The sequence below is a fragment of the Heteronotia binoei genome, chromosome 19 (assembly GCF_032191835.1).
Source record: "Heteronotia binoei isolate CCM8104 ecotype False Entrance Well chromosome 19, APGP_CSIRO_Hbin_v1, whole genome shotgun sequence".
NCBI lineage: Eukaryota > Metazoa > Chordata > Lepidosauria > Squamata > Gekkonidae > Heteronotia > Heteronotia binoei.
Window position 1 is genome coordinate 43,667,711 of NC_083241.1, and position 19,014 is coordinate 43,686,724.

Below are 19,014 nucleotides of genomic sequence, written 5' to 3' on the forward strand. Positions count from 1 at the left end.
GAAGATGAAACACAGAAGGCAAACGGGGGCTAAAGAGGCTCAGTGTCTTACCAGCGAGGAGTACCCGAGAGAGAGAATTCTCCCCTTGCAGGCAGAATTACTACACCCAACCTTTTCAGCCCCAGAACAAACCGGATCTGACACAGCCTTTAAAGATCAGAGGGGGGGAGACCCTCCAAAATGGTAACTTTTCTGTTTCACGTCCAGAGCTGATAGATGTCCTGTCGCCTTTCCTTAGCGGTTCCTCCCGTTTCCTCTCCAGTGGGCCCTCAACGTGCGTGAAACCTTTTCTGTTTTAATCCTGGCTGGGGTTTCTGAAATAACGTCCGTGCCGTTTGGCGGCAGAAGGCGCCCGCCTGCTTCGTGGATCCCTCGTCCCGATGTGTTTTGCTCCGCATCACTGGCCCGTTTCACCTTATTAGCTTAACAGCGCAACATAATTAGATTTCTCTCCGCTGGAATGTTTCTTTGGGGAACGGGGGGAGCACGTCGCCTCTCCAGCCATCTGCCGAGGAGGCAGGGGGGCTGTCAAAATTGCCCTTTAAACTGTGCACGTACTAACGGTCTTTGGCTTGAGGCCTGCGGGGGAGAGCATCGCCTCATGGGTTGGGGGGGACGACGACTGTGGAGCATCTTGGCAATAGCAACAGTGAGCAGGTGGTGAAAGTCGGGAGTCCGGAAGGGCAGGCTAGTCATCAGGACCATGGACAGAGCACAGTGAAAGCGAATGGGGGAGACTTGTCTTAGCAGTAGCAGGTGCGAAAAGGATCTAGGGGTCTTAGTGGAGCATACACTGAACATGAGTCAACAGTGTGATGCGGTGGCTAAAAAGGCAAATGCAATTTTGGGCTGTATCAACAGAAGTATAGTGTCCAGATCAAGTGATGTGATGGTATCGCTTTACTCTGCTCTGGTAAGACCTCACCTGGAGTATTGTGTTCAGTTTTGGGCACCACATTTTAAGAAGGATATAGACAAGCTGGAACAGGTCCAGAGGAAGATGGTGAGGTGAGGGGTCTGGAGACCAAGTCTTATGAGGAAAGGTTGAAGGAGCTGGGGATGTTTAGCCTGGAGAGGAGGCGACTGAGAGATGATAGGATCACCATCTTCAAGTACTTGAAGGGCTGGTATAGAGGATGGTGTGGAATTGTTTTCTGTGGCCCCAGAAGGTAGGACCAGAACCAATGGGTTGAAATTGAATCAAAAGAATTTCTGGCACAACATTAGGAAGAGTGTTGGACTGGTTGGGCCACTGGCCTGACCCAACATGGCTTCTTGGCCAACATGGCCAGTGTAGTATGGTGGTTAAGAATGGCAAACTTTAATTTGGAGAACCGAGTTTGATTCCCCACTCCTCCATATGCAGTCAGCTTCATGACTTTGAGTCAGTCACAAGTTCTCTTGCATCTGTTCTCTCGAGCAGTTCTCTGAGAGCTCTCTCAGCCCCACTTACCTCACAGGGTTGATGTGAGGACATAACAAAGGAGAGGAGAATAATGTAAGCTGTTTTAGGGCACCGTTGGGGAGAAAGGTGTGATATAAATAAAGTAAAATAAAAAAGAAATGAAGAAGGCCTGTGCTCAAAGGGTAATTAACATGTGGAATTCATTGCCACAGGAGGTGGTGATGGCTGCCGACATAGCCAGCTTCAAAAGGGGATTGGATAAACATCTGGAGCAGATGTCCATCAGTGGCTATTAGCTACGGCTTATTGTTGAAACTCTGTCTGGGGCAGTGATGCTCTGTATTCTTGGTGCTTTGGAAGGGGAAGCACTGTGGGAGGGCTTCTAGTGTCTTGGCCCCACTAGTGGACCTCCTGATGGCGCCAGGGTTTTTTGGCCACTGTGTGACACAGAGTGTTGGACTGGATGGGCCGTTGGCCTGATCCAACATGGCTTCTCTTATGTTCTTATGTCTGGGGCAGTGTTGCTCTGTATTCTTGGTGCTTGCGGGTGCACAGTGGGAGGACTTCTAGTGTCTTGTCCCCACTGATGGACCTCCTGATGGCATCTGGGGTTTTTTGGCCACCGTGTGCCACAGAGTGTTGGACTGGATGGCCAATTGGCCTGATCCAACATGGCTTCTCTTATGTTCTTCTGTCTAGGGCAGTGATGCTCTGTATTCTTGGTGCTTGCGGGTGCACAGTGGGAGGACTTCTAGTGTCTTGTCCCCACTGATGGACCTCCTGATGGCATCTGGGGTTTTTTGGCCACCGTGTGCCACAGAGTGTTGGACTGGAGGGGCCACTGGCCTGATCCAACACGACTTCTCTTCTGTTCTTATGAGTCAACGAACGGATCCGATTTCTACTGGAGGAGCAGTGAGTCCCACAAGGAGAGGCAGAATGAGTGGGGAGGGCTTGTGGCTCACTGGTCGGCCTGCAGAAGGTCCCAGGTGCTTGGTTTCCTCTGCCCTGAATCCTTGAGCAGTGGTAAGCCCTGTCCCTGTGCTTCTTTGGCAGGTCTGCAACGGCTTGGAGCAGCCCAGGAAACAGCAGCGCTCTGATCTCAATGGACCCATCGACAACAACAACATGCCAGAGGTCAGTGTTTGCACGCAGACTTCTTCTTCTGTTGCCTCTCCTTTTACTTTGCTGCTGCCCTTTATTTCAGAGGAGCCGAGCAACGTCTTGAAAGATGTTCCAGGCAGCGAGGCCTGCACTGCTGAAGCGAGTTGAAGGCAGGAAAAGGTGTTTAAAGGGACACAGTCTCTTTAAATGCCTTCTCCAAGCCGCAGCACAGCAAGTAAACTCAAAAGGCATTTAAAGACCTGAGAGTTCATTCTGAGGGCATTTAATTGGACTAAGAGCCGTTTAAATCAGGGGTGTCGAACTCATTTGTTCTGAGGGCCGGATCTGACATAAATGAGACCTTGTTGGGCCAGGCCGCACATGTCATAAAATGTAATGGTAGGGAGCAGAGATATGAAGTTTATAAAGGATAGCCAGTTTGGTGTGGTGGTTGAGTGTGCAGACTCTTATCTGGGAGAACCGGGTTTGATTCCCCACTCCTCCACTTGCAGCTGCTGGAGTGGCCTTGGGTCAGCCAGAGCTCTCTTATCTGGGAGAACCGGGTTTGATTCCCCACTCCTCCGCTTGCAGCTGCTGGAATGGCCTTGGGTCAGCCATAGCTCTGGCAGAAGTTGTCCTTGAAAGGGCCGCTTCTGGGAGAGCACTCTCAGCCCCACTCACCTCACAGGGTGTCTGTTGTGGGGGAGGAAGGGAAAGGAGATTGTGAGCCGCTCTGAGACTCTTCAGAGTGGAGGGCGGGATATAAATCCAATATCTTCATCTACCTCACAGGGTGTCTGTTGTGGGGGAGGAAGGGAAAGGAGATTGTGAGCCGCTCTGAGACTCTTCGGAGTGGAGGGCGGGATATAAATCCAATATCTTCATCTACCTCACAGGGTGTCTGTTGTGGGGGAGGAAGGGAAAGGAGATTGTGAGCCGCTCTGAGACTCTTCGGAGTGGAGGGCGGGATATAAATCCAATGTCGTCGTCTTCTACTTCAAAGTTTTTTTAAAAACTTTAAAATAAAATATGCTTTAAAGATTGGCACTCTCGCAATATTTTTATCTAACAGTTTCTGATAACTGACACCTCTTGCTTTGAATTATTGGATCCCAAAAATTTCCGTGCTGCAGCATTTGTGAGCTTTTGCACATAAGTTGCCCCACTTGCTGGTCAGCCAATGGAGAAAATATAAGCTTTGCTCTGTAGCTCCTGTGCGATTGAGCAAGCCTGGCAAAGCAAGCTGTGATGCAGAAGGAAGCAAGAGAGGGAGAAGGAAGCAGATGGCAGCCAGTTGCTCGGGGGCCTGGTAGGAGCCCTTCGGGGGCCTGATTTGGCCCTCAGGCCACTTGTTTGACACCCCTGCTTTAAATGCCCCGTACTGTGATAAGGTACTTATTGGGTATTTTGGGGAGGGGGACTCTGTTTAACCTACAACTGCTTTTAAGAAGGACCACCCCCTCCTTTCCCCATCAATACTCCCCCCCCGCCTCTCCTTTTCCACCTCTCAGGTGGAAACCGCAGGAGTCACCTTTTTCAGCAGGCTGGCGTCTGCTCTGGATGGTCTCTTCCTACCTATTCCTGCTTCAGCCATTTCTGCTAAAAAGAGAGAGAGAGAGAGAGAGATCGTGAACATTCCAGTTCCACAAGGAAAAGATACGTGATGTAACTTTACGTCATCTCCAAACCCGATTGTGGTTTCCAAAAACCGCAGAGCTTTTTATACAGTCGAGGTTCTGGCTGAGCAGAAGGTAATTCCCCTGGAGTAGCTTTAGCCGTTCATAATGGGCAATTATTCCAGAAATAATAAAGGGATTATTTTTACGTGAGTCCATTTATTATCAGAAACTAAATGGGCTAGCATGCCAATTTTTTTCCCACTGCTTGTGGGGCTTCTCTGATGGTTTAATACCCAGCCATTCCGCCAAAGGCTGCCTTTAGGGAACGTGAATAAACCAGAGTTGGTTTGCAGCGAGAACAGGTCTGGCTTATTTGTGTTTCCATACACCACCACCTCCTCCCTCTCTCTGTTTCTTGAAACTGAACTCTTCCTGGTTTGGGAAGTCTCCAGTCTTAATCACGAATTCTAAATTCAAGCATATTAACAAATTTGCTACAAACCAGTTTAATCCTGGCTTGGAATCCTAGTTTATGAGCAAGAAACACACTGTAATTTGAAGAGTCATAGAATCATAGAATTGGAAGGGAGCACCAGGGTCCTCTAGTCCAACCCCTTTATAATGCAGGAAGTTCACAAATACCTCCCCCCCCCCCGCACATCCCCAGTGCCCCCTGCTCCATGCCCAGAAGATGGCAAAACCCTCCAGGACCCCCGGGTCAAACTGGCCTGGAGAAAAATTGCTGACTGACCCCAAAGTGTCAATCAGCATTTCCCTGGACGTGTAAGAAAGGGCCAAAAGAACTAAGCATTGAACTTCCTGCCCTCCTTCTCAAGATCTGCCTAATTCACAGAATCAGCATTGCTGTCAGATGGCCATCTAGCCTCTGCTTCAAAACCGCCAAAGAAGGAGAGCCCACCACCTCCTGAGGAAGCCCATTCCACTGAGGAACCGCTCTAACTGTCAGGAAGTTCTTCCTGATGTTTAGTTAAAAACTCTTCTGATTTAATTTCAACCCATTGGTTCTGGTCCTGCCTTCCGGGGCCACAGAAAACAATTCCACACCATCCTCTAGACAACAGCCCTTCAAGTACTTGAAGATGGTGATCCTATCACCCCTCAGCCGCCTCCTCTCCAGGCTAAACATCCCCAGCTCCTTCAACCGTTCTTCATAGGACTTGGTCTCCAAACCTCTCACCACGTGTCCAAATATCACACCAAATCATGGTTAGGTCAAAGGGCATTTCTGCATTCTCATTTCCCTCTGTTCTGTTTCTTTGAATGGGGGGGTGTGTCTGTTTTGCACGTGTGTTGCTCATTCTCATGGTCAATTCCATATTACATCAATTTATGTCTGGCGTAAAAACCTGCAGTTTAAATCTGCAGTGAGTTATGCCAGGCACAACCTGGTGTAATATCAAATCGACCACTAGAGGGAGAACGTGCAGAACAGACCCTCTCCTCCCAAGAAACAGGAATTTACAAGCAAGGAAGAAAATGAGAATGTAGAAAAACCCAAAGTCTTCCTAAACCTGGAAGTTTTTGGTCATAGCATAAGGAGAGAAGGAGCGTTTGAGGCTGTGAATGTACCAGTTTTATTTTCGCCACTAACAGACTTGCTAGTCGGGTTGTGATGTCTGAATATTCTAAAAGCCTAGTTCCGATGCTCAAATGCCTTTTTTTTCCCGGTAAGCCGCGCTCAGAGTTTTCCTCCTTGCATTGAAAAAGTGACTAATGAGTAGTCAGCTCCTTTCAACCCTTGAGTCAAGGCCTTCTGCCAAAGCCGCTCGAATACCCCTGCTGCTCTCTGAGGGGGAGACGCGGCCCGAAGGATTGAAAGCATTATCTGTGGAAAGGACAAAGGGATGCTGGGAGAGCTCCCCTCTCTCTCGGCCATCCCTTTATCCTTTTGCATCATGGGCTGGCTCACAAAAACAGCCCCACTTAGCCGGTGTGAGACTTTTAAATTGCAGATGCTTGCGTTTATACCTTCCAGAGGGAGAAAGGCTTCCTTCTGTATCTGCTGTCAAGGGGGAGAATTCTTTGAAGGATTTCGTTTCCAAAAAGGGAAAGCACATAAATAGCCGCTCTATTTTTTTTTTCTTAAAAGAAAAGTTCTATTTATTTTTGATGAATAGCTTGCTCAATCCCAAAGTCTGGGGAATAACAGTGCTTTAACGCGAGCCAGAAACAGTCGGGACGGAGCCCAAAACTGCGTGGGAGGTATCCCCAGCGAGCCTCGGCCAGTCTTCTGAAAATTCACTCCTGGCATGGGCCGAGATGCAGCCTGCAGCCAAAGTCCTGGGAGGGCAGATAACACCTTTCCTTGTTGGAGGGCACCTCACCTGGGCCAGCTCGGGCCCCTGAGTTTGGCACTGCAAGAATTCACTTTGGAATTCACATCGGGGAGGGATGGTGGCTCAGTGGTAGAGCATATGCTCGGTAAGCAGAAGGTCCCAGGCTCAATCCCTGGCATCTCCAAAAAAGGGTCCAGGCAAATAGGCGTGAAAAACCTCAGCTTGAGACCCTGGAGAGCCGCTGCCAGTCTGAGAAGACAATACTGACTTTTGATGGACCAAGGGTCTGATTCAGTATAAGGCAGCTTCATATGTTCATATATGTTCAATTGTGTTGCTGCTTTGGAGAGGTGTTATCTTGCACCCAGGTGGGTTTGCGAGCGTATGCAGCTGCCCTATACTGAATCAGACCCTGGGTCCGTCATAGTCAGTATCGTCTCATCAGACTGGTTGTGGCCAGGGCTGGCGCTGGGTCTTCTGCCGCTGGAGGCAGACCTCAGCTCAGCGCCCCCCACCCCAATCTTCTTTTAGAAAAAAACATTCGCATGTGCGCTCTGCACGATGACGTGCAGGACGCAAGCCCCACCTCAGCCTTCATGCCTTGCAGGTAGCCTGATCGGGGCTGGGGAGCCGATGGGATGCAAGCCCCTTCCCCCGCTCAGCCTTCCTGCAACACAGGAAGGCTGATTGGTCAGTGGGGGAGCCGATGGTTGCCTCTCACATACTTTTTAAGGCACGCGGGACATGAGCCCCGGCCCGGTTCATGGGGGGTGCCCTATGCAGCCACCTACCCCGCCTACTCCCACGCACTGGCTCTGGTTGTGGCCCTCTGAGTTCTCAGACAGAGGTCTTTCGCATCACCAACTGCCTAATGCTTTCTACTGGAGATGCCGGGGATTGAACCTGGGACCTTCTGCAGGCCAAGCAGATTCTCTGCCACTGAGCTATGGCCCCTCTCCATGGCTCTCCAGGGTCTCAGGCAGAGGTCTTTCCCATTACCTCCTGCCTGGTCCTTTCAACTGGAGATGCCGGGGATTGAACCTGGGACCTTCTGCATGCCAAGCAGATGCACTGCCACTGAGCTACAGCCCCACTTCATGGCTCTCCAGGGTCTCAGGCTGAGGTCTTTCCCATCACCTCCTGCCTGGTCCTTTTTGTTGGAGAAGCCAGGAATTGAACCTGGGACCTTCTGCATGCCAAGCAGATTCTCTGCCACTGAGCTACGGCCCCTCTCCATGGCTCTCCAGGGTCTCAGGCAGAGGTCTTTCCCATCACCTCCTGCTCGGTCCTTTCAACGGGAGATGTCGGGGATTGAACCTGGGACCTTCTGCATGCCAAGCAGAGGCTCTTTAACTGAGTCACAGCCCCTCCCTATAATACATGCACACATGAAGCTGCCTTCTGCTGACTCAGACCCTTGGTCCATCAAAGTCAGTCTTGCCTACTCAGACTGGCAGCTGCTCTCCAAGGTCTCAGGCCTTTCACATCACCGACTCTCTGGTCCTTTCAACTGGAGATGCCGGAAACTGAACCTGGGACCTTCTGCATGCCAAGCAGAGGCTCTGCCACTGAGAATTGCTTACTCACAACTTTAATGCCAAGAGCTCACAAAGTAGAATGTTTGCTCACAAGGCTCCACAGCTTAGAGAAGAAAAAGACGACTGCAGATTTATACCCCGCCCTTCTCTCTGAATCTCAGAGACTCAGAGCGGCTTCTAATCTCCTTTACCTCCCCCCCACCCCCACAACAGACACTCTGTGAGGTGTGCGGGGCTGAGAGAGCTCTTACAGCAGCTGCCCTTTCAAGGGCAATTCCTACGAGAGCTATGGCTGACCCAAGGCCATTCCAGCAGCTGCAAGTGGAGGAGTGGGGAATCAAACCCGGTCCTCCCAGATAAGAGTCCGCACACTTTACCACTACACCAAACCGGCTCTCGAGTATTGGGCAGGACTCCCCAACATGGTGCCCTTGGATGCCGTGGGGCACCCAATGATGCCTTTCCTCTTGCCTGCCAAGTGTTTTTTAGAAAGTAGGCAAGGCCATGCGAGGCTTTTCCCCAGCAAGACTTCTGATTGGCCATTGGAGATTTGATTGGCGGTTTAGATTTTTTAAAGCATTGCTTTGGCAGCAGCTGCCCCCACCGCACAAGGATCTTCACTGTGTAACTGAAGGGAAATTACGGCAGCCATTTTGTGCCTGGCTTCCTGAAGCAGCCATTTTGTGGCATTTCCTGTCATGCTGTGTCAGAATTCCAGAGGTGCCCGTAGACGCAAAAAGGTTGGGAACCCCTGGTTTGCTTCTGTTCTGAGAGCCAGTGTGGTGAAGGGGCTTAGTGCCAGATTCGGAGTGGAGAGCAAAGGATTGAAATCCTCACTTGCTGATGACCACTTGCTGGTGACCTCGAGCCAGCCTTTCAGTCTCAGCCTGTCCTACTTTGCAGGGTCGTCGTGCAGCTAAAGCGGAGAAGGGGAAAGCCTTGGTGTAAGCAGCCCTGACTCTCGGAGGAGGGACAGATTAAAAAAGCACAAAACAAAGTTAACTTTTCCCAGTTCTGAAAACTTTTAACGGTGTGTCGGAAAAGCAGCTGAGTGCAAAAAAGAGGGGAAATCATGTGACAATATGTTTTGTGGCTGATGTCTCCTGTGGCTTGAGTCATGCTCTGGAGTGATGCGATGTTCTGTTTTTTCTTTTAACCCTCTCACAGACCAAGAAAGTGTCGTCCTTCCCAAGTTTTGTTGATGGTGAGTACATTTCTGCTCTGTTCCGAAACGTTAAGAGCATTTAAAAGCTCCGGGCAGGGGGAGGTTGCTCAGAAATCTAGTGGTGTTTCTTTTATTGAATGCAGTTAATATAATAATAATGCAGCTGACTTGCTCAGTTTGCTTCAGTGGTTTTTAAAGTTCAAACTTAAGTCAAACCCTATTGCGTGTATCCGCTAGCCAGCTTGGTGTAGTGGTTAGAGCGGGGAGGGGTGGGGTGTCTCTCCAACGTGGCGCCCACAGCAACATAACATCTGCCAACACCTTTTCTTGCACCCCCAAAGTGTTTGTGGAAAGTGGGTGGGGCTTTTGCTCAGCAGGGCTTCTGATTGGCCGTGGGAGGCTCGATTGGCTGTGCAGATTTTTAAAAATATTACTTTGCCGTCGGTCATTGACAGACCACTTGGATCTTCGCTGTGTGATGGCTGGCTCCACCTCCTGCGGTAGCCATTTTGGGCTTGTGACAGCCATTTTGTAGCAGCCATTTTGTGCTGGGTCAGAATTTCAGAGGCATCCGCAGGCTCGAGAAGGTGAGGGTTAGAGAGTTGGACTGTGACTTGGAAGATGCAGGTTCGAATCCCCATTCAGCCCTCTGCGTGATCCAGTGCTCTTCATTTCCCTCAGCATCTCCTGCCTCCCAGGACTGCATTCTAGGGCTATCAAGCTACTGCCAGGGGCAGGGGATCCCCTTGTCTGGAGGGCCGCAGCCTGCCTGGAGGATCCCTGCCCCCCAAGAGCCCCGTCATCATGTGACGGTGATGATTTCACCCGGAAGTGACATCATGAAGAAATGAAGAGCCACAGGATCATGCAGAGGACTGAAGGGGGATTCGAATGGGGGGACTATGCTCTCTCACGCGTGAAGCATGCGCAGGGTGCAATGATGTCACCCAGAAGTGACATAATCACACCAGGGATGCGCTAGGACTTGGCGATAAAACTCTGTGGTATCATAGAGTTTTGCCATGATTCCTAGAGCACCCCTGACTCGATGATGTCACTTCCGGGTGAAATCATCACCGTCACATGATGACGGGGCTCTAGGAATCATGGTAAAACTCTATGATACCATAGAGTTTTATCGCAAGTCCTTGCGCATCCCTGGTGTGTCACCCGCAGGGTGCAATGGTGTGTCACTTCTGGGTGACACCATTGCACCCTGCGCATGCTTCACGCATGAGAGAGCACAGTCCCCCGCTGCAATGGTGGAGGGGCTTGACAGTGCAACTGCAACTGCATCCTTACGCTTGAGTTACTTGGCTAGCACGGGGGTGGGGGGAAGTAAAATTACAAAGGTGTCCTTAAAAAAACAAACTTTCATTTCATGGATAGACTTTGGAGAAGCAGTGACCAAAACCAGTGAAGGTTTTCTCAGAATTTAGGGATTAATTTTGCTTCTATTCAAATATCCAAAGCAGCTTTTCGGCCTGACACAGTTTCCAGGGTAGATTTAGAACCTTCTTTGCTAGACTGTCTGAATTTTGAAGGAGAGCGGAAGTCGGTTTGGAGCAGTTTTTAAAACCGGAGTATGCTGAATCTATCTCCATTTAGCACCCCTTTCACTCCCCCCCACCCCCCACTTCCGGACTTCCAGAAGGGGCACCAGCCGACTCTGCAAAGCTAGGACCTTTCGTTTTAATGGTCCCTCACTGAACCCAAACCATCTGCTTTTATTCTTCCCCCTTAATTAGAGATCTGAAATGAACTCCTCATGTCCCAAGGAAAACCGTTAATAACTGACTTAGAAACGCACCTGTAATTTGGTGTTAGAACAAATTTCTTTGCTGCCAGTCATTTCGCAAAGTCTGCTCGACATGAGAGTCCCTGGATAAGGCTGTCAGCTAAACGAGCCGATTTTGTGAAGTTTCCCTCTTGCAAGACATGTCCTCTTAGACCTATCTGCATGGTTCCAGCACCTTCCCGCTTCCCTCCGGACTTGGGGCCTTTTAATGATCGCTTTAATAAATGGCGCTGACGGCCGGCCTAATGAAATTAAATGTTAAGCGTTGTGATTGATTTTTCCTTGCTGGCGGGGTGGGTGGGCAAGAGATCCATTCAAGATTCATCATCTTTTCTGCCCTTTTCTGAGGCTGACGTTTTATGGACGTGTCTGAGCTTTCATTAAATCTGGCGGAAGAGGAATGCGGGCTCGCTCAGAAAAATAAATAAATGCATGCCAGAGTAGGCAACTGATTACAGAGGAGGAAATGTCCGTATCGTTTTGTATCCCCCCCGCCCTGCAAACTCTCTCACACTGAGATTAGTTATGACAAGCTTTTCGTTTTCAGACTGAATCGTTCCTTGTCCGTTGTCTCCCGGAGGGAGCAGTCTGTAAGAGGAAGATTTCTCTGTGTGAACCGAGATGTTTTTGCAAGAGGCGCAAGCTGTTCTCCTCCTCCTGGTTTTATGAAGTTAAGCGCAAACAGAACTTGCCCCATCTCGGAAGCTAAGCAGGGTCAGCCCTGGTTAGTCCTTGGGTGGGAGACCACCAAGGAAGGCTCTGCAGAGGCAGGCCGTGGCAAACCCACCCTTGTTTGTCTCTTTTGGAGCTTGCAAGAGTGCTGAGGTGGGCAGGCATAAGAACATAAGAGAAGCCACGTTGGATCAGGCCAATGGCCCTTCCAGCGCAATACTCTGTGCCACACAGTGGCCAAAACCCAGGGGCCATCAGGAGGTCCACCAGTGGGGCCAGGACACTAGAAGCCCTCCCACTGTCCCCCCCCCCCCCAGCACCAAGAGTACAGAGCATCACTGCCCCAGACATAAGAACATAAGAGAAGACATGTTGGATCAGGCCACTGGACCATCCAGCCCAACACTCTGCGTCACACAGTGGCCAAAAAAACCCAGGTGCCATCAGGCAGTCCCATCAGTGGGGCCAGGACACTAAAAGCCCTCCCACTGTTGCTCCCCCCAAGCACCAAGAAGGCAGAGCTTCACTACCCCAGACATAAGAATGTAAGAGAAGCCATGTTGGATCGGGCCAATGGCCCATCCAGTCCCACACTCTTGTGTCACACAGTGGCCAAAAAAACCAGGTGCCATCAGGAGGTCCATCAGTGGGGCCTGGAAATTATAAGCTCTCCCACTGTGTCACCCCCCAAGCACCAAGAATATAAGAACATAAGAGAAGCCATGTTGGATCAGGCCAATAGCCCTTCCAGCCCAACACTCTGTGCCACACAGTGGCCAGAACCCAGGGGCCATCAGGAGGTCCGCCAGTGGGGCCAGAACTCCAGAAGGCCTCTGTAGTGTCAGGGTTAATTTGAAGTTGATAAGAACATAAGAGAAGCCATGTTAGATCAGGCCAATGGCCCATCCAGTTCAACACTCTGTGTCACACAGTGGCAAAAATTATTTATATTTATATATACACACTGTGGCTAATAGCCACTGATGGACCTGTGTTCCATGTTTTTATCTAAACCCCTCTTGAAGGTGGCTATGCTTGTGGCCGCCACCACCTCCTGTGGCAGTGAATTCCACGTGTTAATCACCCTTTGGGTGAAGAAGGACTTCCTTTTATCCGTTTTAACCTGTCTGCTCAGCAATTTCATCGAATGCCCACGAGTTCTCGTATTGTGAGAAAGGGAGAAAAGGACCTCTTTCTCTACTTTCTCCATCCCATGCATAATCTTGTAAACCTCTATCATGTCACCCCGCAGTCGATGTTTCTCCAAGCTAAAGAGCCCCGAGCGTTTCAACCTTTCTTCATAGGGAAAGTGTTCCAGCCTTTTAATCATTCTAGTTGCCCTAGAATTACATCTAGTTGGTGTAAGTTCTGCAGGACTTCTCACCTTCTTTTGCAAGCCCCAGGTGGAGCCCCCCAGCTGCAAGGCATCAGTCTTTGATTGCCAGTGAGAGGCTGGTGAGCTAGGAAAAGTGGAAATTGCTCCTCCTCGCTTTAGTCTTCCTGCTGCTTGCTTAGGCAAGGGGTTGGGGTGACCTGAGGGCCAGTAAGAGTATTGGGAACCCTGGTGGGTTTGGCTGGACCATCCCAGAAGGGAGCGCCTGTGGACCTCTGAACCTTTTGAGCTCTCGACAGTTGGCCGGAGGGTCAAGGTAACCAGACAGCTGTTAAAGCTTTTCATTGTTTTCTTAAATGGTGCTGTGCAGTTAAGAACAATGTTTTGTTAACCTTTTGTTTGCTGTCAGTGGCTTGCAAAGGAACCGGTGCCTACTCTGAAGAAGGTGTGAATGCCATAAGCATCTTTTGGTTATCTGGAGCTTGCTGATCCCTCGGGGGAACCAGGGTGGTTTGGGCCCTGTGAAAAAATACCAGTCCAGTGGCAGCAACCTTGGGGGAAGGTGGAAGAGCTTTGCCTCCCCCTTGTTATTAGATCTAAAGTGCCCTGGTAAGAAGTCCCTAGACTGGTCTCCTCACAGGGAGCTGGGAGGTGGCTAGAGGGTCTACTGGGCCCCACAGCCTCCCACTGTTGCCCCTCCAGGCCCCAAGAAGACAGAGCATTGCTTGCCTCAGACAGAGAGTTCCACGTATACCTTGTGGCTAAGAGCCACGGGTGGACTTCTGTTCCATACATTTTATCCAATCCCCTCTTGAAGCTGGCTATGCTTGTAGCAGCCTCCACTTCCTGTGGCAGGGAATTCCATGTGTTCATCATCCTTTGAGTGAAGGAGGACTTCCTTTTATCTGTTCTAAACTTAAAAGGTAAAAGGTCAAGGTAGTCCCCTGCGCAAGCACCAGTCGTTTCTGGCAGACTTTTTACGGGGTGGTTTTGTCATTGCCTTCCCCAGTCATCTCCGCTTTCCCCCCAGCAAGCTGGGGACTCCTTTTACTGACCTTGGAAGGATGGAAGGCACCAGTCGTTTTCACGGCAGACTTTTTACGGGGTGGTTTTGTCATTGCCTTCCCCAGTCATCTCCGCTTTCCCCCCAGCAAGCTGGGGACTCATTTTACCGACCTTGGAAGGATGGAAGGCTGAGTCAACCTCGAGCCTGCTACCTGAAAACCCAGCTTCCGCCGGGGATCGAATTCAGGTCGTGAGCAGAGCTTAGGACTACAGGACTGCAGCTTTAAACCTCTGCGCCACAGGGCTCTTGTCGTTATAAACGTACTGCTCATTAATTTCATGGGAAACATGTAGGGAAATCTCTGAACCGAGACCACTCCCACCATATTCTCAAATATTACGCTTTGAAGGCTTGTTCTCCCTTCTGGGTTGGAGTGCAAACCAGCCACCCAAGGTATTCCTGCACTATCCCCCTCCCCTTACCTGGCGCACTGCAAGAGGGGGTTGCGTTTCAGGCGATCGGTCAGGTTTGGCATGGCTTTAGCGCTTGAAATAAAGAGAGTCTGACTTGGCTCTGCTGCCCAAGCCCCTAGAGAAGCCAGCTGAATCTGTCGCTTTTGATTTGACACAGAGCTCCTGACAGCCGCAGTTCTCTTCTCCGCGGTTCAGCTCCCCCGCCCGCAGCTAGAAGCGGGGAGGCTCCATCTGTATTACTCCGGGCCAGAAGAACTGGGCTAAGATTTGGAGGTTTTAGAGAACGCAAGTGATTGAATCATGGAATCCTAGAGTTGGAAGGGACCTCCGGGGTCATCTAGTCCAACCCCCTGCACAATGCAGGAAACTCACAAACACCTCCCCCTAAGTTCACAGGATCCTCATCGCTGTCAGATGGCCATGTAGCCTCTGTTTAAAGACCTCCAAGGAAGGAGAGCCCACCACCTCCCAAGGAGGAAGCCTGTTCCACTGAGGAACCGCTCTTAACAGTCATAGAATCATAGAATTGGAAGAGTCCTCCAGGGTCATCAAGTCCAACCCCGTGCACAAGGCAGGAAACTCACAGACACCTCCCCCTAAATGCACAGGATCCTCATTACTGTCAGATGGCCATCTAGCCTCTGTTGAAAAACCTCCAAGGAAGGGGAGCCCACCACCTCCTGAGGAGGAAGCCTGTTCCATTGAGGAACCGCTCTTAACAGTCATAGAATCATAGAATTGGAAGAGTCCTCCAGGGTAATCAAGTCCAACCCCGTGCACAAGGCAGGAAACTCACAGACACCTCCCCCTAAATGCACAGGATCCTCATTACTGTCAGATGGCCATCTAGCCTCTGTTGAAAAACCTCCAAGGAAGGGGAGCCCACCACCTCCTGAGGAGGAAGCCTGTTCCATTGAGGAACCGCTCTTAACAGTCATAGAATCATAGAATTGGAAGAGTCCTCCAGGGTCATCAAGTCCAACCCCGTGCACAAGGCAGGAAACTCACAGACACCTCCCCCTAAATGCACAGGATCCTCATTACTGTCAGATGGCCATCTAGCCTCTGTTGAAAAACCTCCAAGGAAGGAGAGCCCACCACCTCCCAAGGAGGAAGCCTGTTCCACTGAGGAACCGCTCTAACGGTCAGGAAGTTCTTCCTAATGTTGAGCCGGAAACTCTTTTCATTTAATTTCAACTCATTGGTTCTGGTCCTACCTTCTGGGGCCACAGAAAACAATTCCACACCATTCCACAGCATGGTCACTCAAAGCTGTCTGCCTGGGAGCCCTTCACATTGAAGCCCCTTCCATTTTGGGGTTTTCGGTGCCCCAAAGGGGCCTTCTGTTGGTCTGTGTTGGTGCGGGTTGCGCAGGACACAGCAGTGTCCGTGCATTGCCAAGTGCAGGGGCCGTGGCTCAGTGGCGGAGCATCTGCTTGGCACACAGAAGGTCCCAGGTTCAATCCTCGGCATCTCCAGTTGAAAGGACCAGGCAGGAGGTGATGGGAAAGACCTTAGCCTGAGACCCTGGAGAGCAGCTGCCAGTCTGAGTAAACAATATTGACTTTAATGGACTGAGGGTCTGATTAGTAGAAGGCAGCTTCATGTGTTTTTGTATTATAGGAGCTCGTACCCCAAAACTCTTGTTGGTCTCTCAGGTGCTACTGGACTTGAACCCGGCTCTTCTACTGCAGATCAGCCCTCCTAATGTCCCTCCCCCCCCACCGTGGCCAAGCACCAAGAATACAGAGCATCACTGCCCCAGACAGAGAGTTCCATCTATACTCCTGTGGCTAATAGCCACTGACGGACCTCTGCTCCAGATGTTGATCCAATCCCCTCTTGAAGCTGGCTATGCCTGTAGCTGCCACCACCTCCTGTGGCAGTGAATTCCATGGGTTAATCTCCCCCAGGTCAGTTCATTGGTTCACAAGCTACAATACTGGCAATCAAGTTGTTTGTGGACACTCTCCCTCCCCTCTTCTTCCCCCCCCCCGAACTTCCATGCTTTTTTTGCGGCAGTTCGTTCATTTCATAGCTCTGTTGAAATGCCTTTCCTTCTATCCTGGAGGTGTGCAACTTGGGGAGAGAAGGAGAGGCGTATTAAAATGCCCCTCTTCACGAACCTCACAAACCTGAAAAGTTCACGGAGATTCATAAACGGTGGTTCATGAGACTCCACGAATAATGGACCGCCGCGAACTTCCCTTTTCCTGGTTCGTGCCCATCCCTAGTTGTGGCTTCCCTCAAAGGATCAGGGGAACTGTAGCTTGATGAAACTGTAGCTTTCACTGCTGGAAAGCTCGAGCCCTCGTTCCAGGATCCCCTGGGGGAAAAGAACTTAGCGAGTCTGCTAACATCTGTACCTTTGAGGCGTTCCCCGCATCTGTTTCCAAACAGCCGTTACTCCATGTCTGTATTTCAGTTCCGTGGCCTGCAGCTGCGCGTTCCAAACTCCCTGTTTAAATATTTGCTCCTGAGGTTATGCCATCTTGTTGGCGATTAGGCAGGCATTTGTGAGCGATAGACTCTATTAAGGGAAGCTCGTGCCTGTAGGGATGCCCCTTTTATGTCGCTCCCATGCTGTTCCGCCCGGGAGGGAAATAATTGGCCGCCTCTGTCTTCAGTTCCAGGGCCTTGCGAACCTGAAGACCTCATCGATGGCATCATCTTCGCCGCCAATTACCTGGGCTCCACACAGCTGCTCTCCGAGCGGAACCCGTCCAAAAACATCCGCATGATGCAAGCGCAGGAAGCCGTGAGCCGCGTCAAGGTAGGAGATGTTTTTGAGCAGCGGGGAGGTTCCACGAGGCCCCGCGGGAGCCGAATTCGGCAGAGGCAGAACCACCTGGCGCCCCGCGTTTGCGGCAGCCAACGAGTCGTTGCCGTTCTCAGGGCCTCGTATTCATTGTTTTCTTTTCTGCTGCACGCCTGCGTGGGGAGAAACGACATACCAGTTGCGTTTGGGGTTCTTTGAAATGTCTCCACGTCGTCTTGTACTTGGTGTCGCTTCTGGATCTGGGGGAAGGGAATGGTCCACGGCTGAAAGATGAGAAAGGCGTTGATTTGGAGTTTTTTTTTTTAATTTTCAGTCCTCTTTTCAAAGAGCCTCCCCAAGGAAGGACAAAAGGGAATACTTCTGCGCACCATGAGTGACTAAAATGTGGAAGTCAATGAGAGAGGAGGTTGTGAATGTGTTGGCCATGGGCAAAGATGGCTTTAAGCGGGCATTTGACAGACTGATAGAGGAGAGGTCGATCATCTGGGGTTACTAGCCACGGTGACTAAAGGGAACCTCCACATTCAGAGTAAGTCAGTCTGAATTGCAGTTTCCGGAGGCAACATCAAAGCAACACCTCGGCCTCTGTGCCTTGTTGTTGGCTGTCCAGAGGAACAGATTGGCCACTGTGTGAGACAGGAGGCTGGACTAGATGGACCCTCACTGGTCTGACCTAGCAGGGCTCTTCTGATGTTCTTCTCAGGGGAAGGCCTCGGCCTCTCTGGCCTGTGGTTGGCCCTCCAGAGGAACTGATTGGCCCCTGTGTGAGACAGGAGGCTGGACTAAATAGACCCTCACTGGTCTGTTCCAGCAGGGCTCTTCTGATGTTCTTCTCAGGGGAAGGCCTCGGCCTCTCTGGCCTGTGGTTGGCCCTCCAGAGGAACTGATTGGCCACTGTGTGAGACAGGAGGCTAGACAAGATTTGGCAGGGCTGCTCTTAAGTTCTTATGGACGTATGTTCTTAACCTCCATTCTTGGAGGCAGTCAACCTCTGAATCACAGTGCCAGGGGGCAACATCAGGGGAAGGCCTTGGCCTCTCTACCCTGTCGTTGGCTCTCCAGAGGAACTGATTGGCCACTCTGTGAGTCAGGATGCTGGACTAGATGGACCCTCAGAGGTCTGATCCATCAGGGCTCCTCTTATATGTTTATAAGGACCTCAACCTCTCTAGGTCGTGTTGTTGGCTGTCCAGAGGAACTGGTTGGCCACTGTGCGAGACAGGATGCTGGACTGGATGGACCGCTGGTCTGATCCAGAATGCTCTTCTGATGTTCTTACCTGGGGAAGGCCTCGGCCTCTATATGCCCTGTTGTTGGGCGTCCAAGGTTGGCCCCTGCATGAGACCAGATGCTGGACTGGATGGACTGCTGGTCTGATCCAGCAGGGCTCTCCTGATGTTCTCATATTCATACACCATGCGAGTGGCAGATCCATCACGTCCTTCACATTAGTGGGCTTAATATTTGTGGCGCAGGGACTGTAAGGTTGGGCTTGCACGCCTGCAGCTTCCAAGTAATAATGTGTTTATCAAGCAAGACTGCAGTAAACAGCGCTCACGATTGCGCAGAAGCTGTGGGATCTTCAGCCCTGCACTTGCTCAGAGATACTTCTGTGAATGGCACGGGGCTGAGTTGAGGAGGAGTCTATGCCCGCGTTTCATGGAATGCACGCAAATGATTTATACCCCACCCTTCACTACCCAAAGGAGTCTGAGAGCAGCTTCCAATCTCCTTTCCCTTCCCCTCCCCACAACAGATACCCTGTGGGGGAGGTGGAGCTGAGAGAGCTCTGACAGAAACTGCTCTTGAGAGGAACAGCTCTGTG

At 50.8% G+C, this 19,014-nt stretch overlaps 1 protein-coding gene across 1 annotated transcript in view; it reads left to right on the forward strand.

Annotated features, from left to right (window-relative positions):
* APBA2 (amyloid beta precursor protein binding family A member 2) overlaps positions 1-19,014 on the forward strand; it is a 166,520-nt gene that overhangs the window by 110,921 nt on the left and 36,585 nt on the right. Inside the window, 3 exon segments of the mRNA XM_060259899.1 lie at positions 2,462-2,542; positions 9,131-9,167; positions 17,038-17,183. Coding sequence (XP_060115882.1) covers positions 2,462-2,542; positions 9,131-9,167; positions 17,038-17,183 — 264 coding nt within the window.